The 8,632-nt window shown below is 47.4% G+C and overlaps 1 protein-coding gene across 1 annotated transcript; it reads left to right on the top strand.

The window, feature by feature from the left end:
• Nucleotides 1-2,468: 2,468 nt before the first annotated feature.
• MRPS17 (mitochondrial ribosomal protein S17) lies at nucleotides 2,469-4,450 on the top strand (the record flags this gene model as incomplete). Its single annotated transcript, XM_080703004.1, has 2 exons — nucleotides 2,469-2,591; nucleotides 4,181-4,450. The coding sequence occupies 2 exons, from the start codon at nucleotides 2,469-2,471 to the stop codon at nucleotides 4,448-4,450; spliced, it is 393 nt and encodes a 130-aa protein (XP_080559130.1).
• Nucleotides 4,451-8,632: the final 4,182 nt, after the last annotated feature.

The raw sequence follows: 8,632 nt of genomic DNA, 5'->3' as shown, positions 1-8,632 counted from the left end.
ATCCCCGCGCTTGGGAGGCAGAGACAGGAGGATCGCGCAGGTTCGAAGCCAGCCGTGCTGGCTTTAAGAGACCCTGTTTCCAAATAAAAAAAATATAAAACAGGTATCTGGGAGTGTAGCCCTAAGGTAGAAGGGCTTCCAGGAACCCCAGTACCACCAAGAAAGAAAGAAAGAAAGAATAAAAAATAGGGCTGGGACACGAGGTGTGGTGGCGCAGGCTTATAATCCCAGTATTTGGGAGGCTGAGACCGGAGGATCGCGGTTTAAGTATAGCCTCAGCTACTTAGTGAGGCCCTCTGCAACTTAGTGAGACCCTGTTTCAAAAAAATTTAAAAAAATAAGTCAGGGGCTGTAGCTTGGAGGTCGAATGCCCCTGGGTTTCATCCCCAGACCCAAAGAAAAAAAAAAAGGGCTGGGGGTGTAGCTCGGAGGAAGAATGCCCCTGGGTTCCATTCCCAGTACCGCAAAACAGAAAGAAAGAAAGAAAGAAAGAAAGAAAGAAAGAAAGAAAGAAAGAAAGAAGACAATTACATCATTTAACAGGGAAATGGAGAGAACTGGAGGACATTATGCTAAGTGAGATTAGTCAGTCACAAAATGTAAGAAATCAGATGTTCTCCCTCATATGCAGAAGCTAGGGAGAAATGGGTCATAGGAGAAACTCTAGAAAAAGGAGATACTATAGGTGAGCAAGTAAGGCGACCTGAGGGGAGGGAAGGGCGAAGAGGGAAATTCTCTAACACACGTGATGTTCTTTAACAAACATATCAATGTCAGTCACTAAGCCAAAAGTGGGAAGGAGGGACGGGATGGGAATGGGGTGGGACTTGGGTAAGGGCTAACTGGGTGATGTGTGCATGTATGTCTCCACCATTTTGTACCCCATTAAGATGTATGACTACAATGCACCAATAAAAAAAAAAAAGTAAAATAAAATAAAAAAAAATCTGGCTAGGAGTGGAGCTCAGAGGTAGAATGCCCCTGGGTTCTATCCCGATACCACACACACAAATAAAAAGAAAACAAAGCAAAACAAGTGTTTTCTCCTATTCAACAGCATCGCTAAATTTCAGCGCCTGGGAGATGGCCGGAAAGAGAGGGACCCAAGTGGATCCGGGCGAGGCCGGAACCTTAGTCGCTCCAGTCGCGGCGCGCCGGGCGGCTGGGGAAGTATAAACCCAACACCCCCCACCACCGAGGTGCCCTTAAGGGAGACTGGGCGGAGCCGGCGCGGGCTACACCAACCGCGGCCGAGGAGAGGCGCGGCCCGGGCGGGGCCTGCGCGGCGGTGTGACGTCATCACGCCGCGGCGTCGCTCCGCAGGCTTTAGGTGGCTCCGTGGAGCGGAGGTGAGCGCGGCCCCTAGGTGGGGTGCGGACGTTCTGGTCGTTAAGAGCGGGCGGAGCGAGTCGAGTGGCCTGACCTCAAGGTTGTCCCGGGCGAGGATTGCGAGTCGTCCCCACCTTCCCCAGGTCCGGCAGGGTGGCCGCGGTGCTAACCCACCCCACAGCAGTCCAAGGCAAGGTCTCCGCCCTAGGGGAGCAAATGTCCTCCCTGCAAAGCTCTGGCGTGGTGGGAATAGCGGGGCTGTGATCCCGTGGGGAGATGAAAGAGTAGGGAGAAAGGACACCAGTAATGGCCAGGGTTTGTTTGCACTACTGAGCCCCTTTCAGATCAAAATGACTCAAAGAGGGCCGGGCGTGGTGGCGCACGCTTGTAATCCCAGTACTTGGAAGGATGAGACAGGAGGATCTGGGTTCACGGCCAGCCTCAGCTACTTAGTGAGGCCCTCTGCAACTTAGTGAGATCCTGTTTCAAAATAAAAAGAATAAAACGTAGGGTAGGGGATGTAGCTCGGAGGTAGAATGCCCCTAGTTCCATCCCCACTTCCGCAAAGAAAAAAAAAAAAATGAAAAGGGCTGAGGTTGACCGTCCCTAGGTTCAATCTGCAATATCATTAAAAAAGAAACTCAGAGCCGGTCATGGTGGCGCAGGCTTGTAATCCCAGCATTTGGGAGGCTGAGACAGGAGGATAGAGGTTCGTGGACAGCCTCAGCTACTTAGTGAGGCCCTTTGCAACTCAGTGAGATTCTGTTTCAAAATAAAGAATAAAAAATAGGGCTGGGTGTGTCTCTTGGAGATAGAATGCCCCTCGGTTCCATCCCTAGTACCGAAAAAAAAAATTTTTAAAAACTCAAAGTACTCTTGTAGGCCCTATTGGAGAGTGAAGCAGGCTTAGAGAGATTAATGTTGCTGCTTTGTAAACAGGAAAAAGATGAGAGGTTGAGTAGTGAAGGGAACAGTGGGGTATATGAGCATCTCTGAAATGATGATTCCAGGAAAATCACAAAGGTTAGATGTTATGTGTACCACTTGGGCAGTTATAACAAAAATTCATTTGGCCAGTCATAACCACCACTATAATGTTAAACTTTGACACTTGTTTTTCAGGTGACCCAAACTACATAATGTCAGTAGCTCGGTCCTCTGTCCATGCCAAATGGATTGTGGGAAAGGTGATTGGGACAGCAATGCAGAAAACAGCTAAAGTGAGAGTGACCAGGCTGGTTCTGGATCCCTATTTACTAAAGGTGAGGGCACACCTGTTTTCAGGTGGCATCAGTAAATCACCCAACATGTTCTGAGTTCTGAGCAGAACGTTGCACTAGCAGTAAAAGGTGTGCTGAGCATCTCGGGTAAGCCAGGCATGTGCTAGTGTGTGGATATAACACTTCATTATTCCAGGAACATAGAGTAACTTCATCTCAGTATGGTAACTGCTGTGGTAACTATTGCAAAGCACTGTGGGAGCAGAACACCTCATTCTTCCCTGCTAGATTGCTGTAGAAGAGCATCCTCATTTAAGAGACATTTGAAGCCAGGTGTGGGGGAGCACGGCTGTAATCCCAATACTTTGAGGCTGAGACAGGAGGGTTGCACGTTCGAGGCCAGCCTCAGCAACTTAGCAAGATCCAGTTTCCAAATAAAAAATAAAATAGGGCCGGGGTATAGCTTGAAGGTAAAATATCCCTGGGTTCAAACCAACACCTCAAAAAGAGAGACAGACATTTAAACTGAATCTTATATATGATTTTATCTAGAGGACCAGGTGGGTGGGAATCATTCCAGCTCTGATGGATTTGTGGAAGTTCGTTTAGCCGTGATAGATCATGGCAGTCTACAGAAACAGCAAGAGGTTAGGCAAGATTTGGCTTATAGCTTGGTGCCTAGTAGGCACTCGTGTTGAGTGAATGGCAATGACAGTTGAACTGGACTCTGAAGGGTCTTAACAAGAACTTGTTTCCAACACAAAAATACAATAGGGCTGGGGATATAACCCGGAGGTAGAATGCTTCTGCGTTCCATCCCCAGTACAACATATATTATTTATTTGTATTTCTTTTCATTGAAACAGGGTCTCCCTAAGTTGCCGAGGCTGGCCTTGAACTGCAATCCTCCTGCCTTGGTCTCCCAAGTATCGGGGAATACAGGAGGGTGCCCCCACTCCTGGTGTAGACCCTTCTTTTATGGTGGAGGAACTGAGCTTGTAGTGGTTAAGTGACTCACATAGGTAGTAGAGAGAGTAACATGTGTATAGGCTGGAGAACAGGCCTCCTCGGGAAGGACGAGTGCAGGGGAAGATCATTGATAGAGCGAGGGCGCCAGAGGGAGTGAACCGGAGAGCTCAGCGATCAGCTCTGGAAAGTCATTGCTCTTTTTCAAAGAATAAGAAGCTAATTTTTTTTATTAGAAATCTCCTTAAGCCAGCCCTGGTGGCGCACGCTTGTAATTCCAGCATTTGGGAGGCTGAGACAGGAGGATCAAAGTTTGCAGACAGCCTCAGCTACTTAGGCCCTTTGCAACTCAATGAGACCCTGTTTCAAAATAAAGAATAAAAAATAGGGCTGGCTGTGTCACTTGGAGGTAGAATGCCCTGGGTTCCATTCCCAGTACCACAAAATAAATAAGCAAACAAAAAATAAAAAGGGCTGGGGGTGCAGCTCAGAGGTTATAATGCCCCTGGCTTGAATCCCCAGTACCACAATAAAAGAAGTCTCCTTAAGTCTCTTGCTTTCCCAAGTCCTGGCTTGTTTTCTGTGGATTACTTCTTCACATCATCTACAGCATTGCTGAGGCCTGGATGGGAAGCACTGATTTATTCCTCTCCTTCCCTCAACAGTATTTTAATAAGCGCAAAACCTACTTTGCTCACGATGCCCTTCAGCAGTGCACCGTTGGGGATATTGTGCTGCTCAAAGCTTTACCCGTTGCACGGACAAAGCACGTGAAACATGAGCTGGCCGAGATCGTCTTCAAAGTTGGCAGAGTCATAGATCCGGTGTCAGGAAAGCCCTGTGCAGGAACCTCATACCTGGAGAGTCCAGTCAGCTCGGAAACCACTCACCTAACCAAAGCGCTGGGAGACCTCGACCTTTCTTCAGCGCAGTGAAGGACTGGAGAAGGCGCCAAAGGGAAAGGTTTATGTATTTGCTTTATGAAAAAAAAATATATTTTTTCCTAAGTTTCATTGCAGACTGTTCAATTTTTCTTATATTGTATTTTGGCTTTATTCATTCAAAGGAATCTTGAATTTGTTTTAGGACCTCTATTTGGGGAGAAGAAAATCTTTTTGTATAAATAGATAAGCCCACATTCAGTGAATATTTTGGATAGTATATATCCAAAATAAATTTTTTTCTCTGGTTTTATCCATTGACAAGGGAAATAACATGTTTGTGACCAAATCTATCAGACAAAGCTGTATTAACAAGAATGTTGATGTGTAAAAAAAAATTTTAAATTGTCATTTATATCCTAGCCTAGATGAAATAGGCCTGAATTCTTAATCTCACACCTTCACGCACTTGAATTGGAGGTTGCAGAGTTTTTTCCTCTTCATTAATAAATTCTGATAACTTAGATTCTGAGCCTGAATAGGTAACACTGATTTATATATTCCAGTTTTCTGGTTCCTAGAAAGAAACTTGGGACATATTTTAACCTCGACTAATACATGTGTTAGCTAATACATGTATAACACAGGGTTTCCAAGGTGACAGGCATTGGCCATGAGGGCTCCCGGGGCTGGGAGGCGTGCGCAGACACCTTCGTGGCACACGGGACCTCCTGCGTGGGGGGGTTTAGAGTAACTTCCCCAGGAGAAAGGAGACAGTGCTAGCACCAGATCTTGCTGTCTCCAGGTGAGTTGATGAAGAGTATGGAAAGGGCATTTCAGGCAGCAAGAAAGGAAAGGTGTGTAAAGTCCTCAGGGTGAAAGGCTAGTGGCGTAGAAGCGGGAGTGAATTTCTGGGATGCTTTGTATGGCTGGAAAGTAGGAATTACACTGTAAATGATAGTGGATTTTTTTTCCCATTACTGGGGATAGACCCCAAGGGCATTCTACTCCTGAGCTACACCCCCAGCCCTACTTTTTATTCTTCATTTTGAAACAGGGTCCCACTGAGTTGCAAAGGGCCTCACTAAGTAGCTGAGGCTGTCCGCGAACGGTGATCCTCCCGTCTCAGCCTCCCAAATGCCGGGATTACAAGCGTGCGCCACCATGCCCAGCTTCATAGTGGATTTTTTTAATTTCCAAGTGATATGTTAGATTTGCATGTCAGTAAGTTGATAGCATCAGAGTAGAGAATGGGCTGATGGGGAAAGATGAGAGGCTGGAGAGTGAGCTGTTCAGCCTGGTCCTGACACTAAGCCGTTACGCAGAGATGATGGGCAGTTGGAGAGCTGATGTTCCAGAGCAGGACTCTTGGCCTGGTGCCAGGACAGGCGAGAGGGAAGTGTGGGAGTCTGGCAGGTGGGGCTGTGTGGTGCTGGTGGAAGCATCTCAGGCTTCCTGAGCGGTGCTCACAGCAGAAGACAGGGCACCTGTACCATCTCTGGGTCCCAGTCCAAGTCATCGCTAGACTATTTTAAAATTTAAAGTAAGCTGGGCATGTTGGCGCAGGCTTGTAATCCCGGCATTTGGGAGCCTGAGACTGGAGGATCGCGGTTCTCAGACAGCCTCAGCTACTTAGTGAAGCCATTTGCAACTCAGTGAGACCCTGTTTCAAGAAAAAAGAATAAAAAATAGGGCTGGGGGTATAGCTCAGAGGTAGAATGCCCCTGGGTTCCATCCCTAGTACCACAAAAAATTTATGCCAATTAAATGTTTTAACTGTATGTATATGTGTATGTGTGTGTGTGTATGTATGTATGTATGTATATATACATCCCCCCAATGTGTGTGTGTGTGTGTGTGTGTGTGTGTGTGTGTGTATGTATATACACATCCCCCCCAAAAAAATTCTTGAGCTGAGAGTGGTGGTGCTGCCTGTAAGCCCAGTACTTGGTCCCAGTTCTTTTTTTTTTTTTTTTTGCGTGTCTGGAGATGGAACCCAGGGGCATGCAACCTCAGAGCTACACCCCCTGCCCTATTTTTTTTATCCTTTATTTTGAAACCGGGTCTCACTGAGTTGCAGAGGGCCTCACTAAGTAGCTGAGGCTGTCCGTGAACCGTGATCCTCTGGTCTCAGCCTCCTGAATGCTGGGATTACAAGCCTACGCCACCACGCCCGGCATGGTCCCAGTTCTTGATCCCATGTTCAAAACCGGCCTCAGCCGGGCATGGTGGCGCACGAATGCTTTTATTTATTTATTTATTTATTTACTCCAGTACTGGGGTTGGAACTCAGGGGCATTCTACCTCCAAGCTACATCCCCCCAGACCGAATTTTTATTCTTTATTTTGAACAGGGTCACACTGAGTTGCAAAGGACCCCGCTAAATAGCTGAGGCTGTCCTTGGTGTGACCCCCCCTGTCTTAGCCTCCTAGAAGCATGTGCCACCACGCCCGCTCAGAATGCATTTATTAATGTGTTACTTTTTTTTTTTTTAACAGTACTAGGAATTGAGCCCAGGGGCATTCTACCTCCAAGCTACACCCCCAGCTCTATTTTTTTATTCTTTATTTTGAAACAGGTTGTCAGGCCGGGCGTGGTGGCGCACGCTTGTAATCTGCACGCTTGTAATCCCCGCGCTTGGGAGGCGGAGACAGGAGGATCGCGCAGGTTCGAAGCCAGCCACGCTGGCATAAGAGACCCTGTTTCAAAAATATAAAATAGGTCTGGGAGTGTAGCCCGGAGGTAGAAGGGCTCCCAGGAACCCCAGTACCACAAAAAAAAAAAAAAAAGAAAAAAAAGAAAAAGAAACAGGTTGTCAATAAATTGTGAAGAGCCTAAGTAGCTGAGGCTGGCCAAGAACCTGTGATCCTCCTGTCTCAGCCCCCCAAATACTTGGGTTACAAGCATGTGCCACCACACCCAGCTTAAAGTGTTACTTTTTTATATAATGTGCTTTTCTTGGTGCATTATAGTCTCGCATGATAATGTAAATTATGTTGGCAATGACATACATGCACACAGCACTTGGTGGGCCCCCATTTCTCCTCTTCCCAATACAGAGTTCTGAGATTGACGTCAATACATTCACATATGTACACAAACTCAATGGTAATATTTCCATTAATAAAGTGTTCCTTTAACCAGGTGTGGTGGCACATGCTTGCAATCTCAGTATTTGGGAGGCTGAGACGGGAGGATCACAGGTTCACTACCAGCCTTGGCTACTTAGCGAGGCCCTTTGAAACTTAGTGAGACCCTATTTCAAAATAAAAGAATAAGCCAGGAGTGGTGGCGGGCGCTTGTAATCCCCGCCCTTGGGAGGTGGAGACAGGAGGATCGAGCTGGTTCGAAGCCAGCAGCACTGGCTTAAGAGACCCTGTTTCCAAATAAAAGAAATATAAAGTAGGTCTGGGAGTGTAGCCCGGCGGTAGAAGGGCTTCCAGGAACCCCAGTACCACCAAAATAAATAAATAAATAAATAAATAAGCCGGGCATGGACGCTTGTAATCCCCGTGCTTGAGAGGCTGAGACAGGAGGATTGCGCAGCTTCAAAGCCAGCCACACTGGCTTAAGAGACCCTGTTTCCAAATAAAAATATAAAATAGGTCTGGGAGTGTAGCCTGGAGGTAGGGTTTCCAGGAACCCCAGTACCACAAAAAAAATAAATGAATGAATGAATGAATAATAAAAGAATAAGAGAGCCGGGTGTGGTGGCGCATGTTTGTAATCCCTGCACTTGGGAGGCTGAGACAGGAGGATTACTCAGGTTCGAAGCCAGCCTCAGCTACTTTGTGAGGCTCTCAGCAACTTAGTGAGACCCTGTTTCCAAATAAAATATAAAAAAAGGTCTGGGAGTTTAGCCTGGAGGTAGAAAAGCCCCTGGGTTCCACCCCCAGTACCATCAAAATCAAAATAAAAAATACTAAGAGCGGGGGGAGGGTGTGGCTCAGAAGTAGAATGCCCCTGGGTTCAATTCTAGTCCTGCCAAAATAAAAAGTAAAATAAAAGATAAAGTGTTACTTTTTTGAAATGGCAATATGTCCACCTGGTACAAAGATCCAAGCTATCTGGGGAGGCACCCCCCTCCCGTCCGGTGACAGCTCCCCACCTCTCCTGGCCACAGCCCGCCGCCTTCCCGCGCGGCGCCCCGCCCCGGCCCCGCCCTCCCGTCGGCCCGGCCGGGGGAGGGGTCGCGCGGCGCCAGGCGGGCGGGGGGGCCCAGGCTGCGGAGCAAG

This window comes from Muscardinus avellanarius (assembly GCF_963383645.1).
Source record: "Muscardinus avellanarius genome assembly, chromosome: 10".
Taxonomy (NCBI): Eukaryota; Metazoa; Chordata; class Mammalia; order Rodentia; family Gliridae; genus Muscardinus; species Muscardinus avellanarius.
Note: the sequence above shows the minus strand (reverse complement) of the source record. Positions and strands in the feature narration are given on the sequence as shown.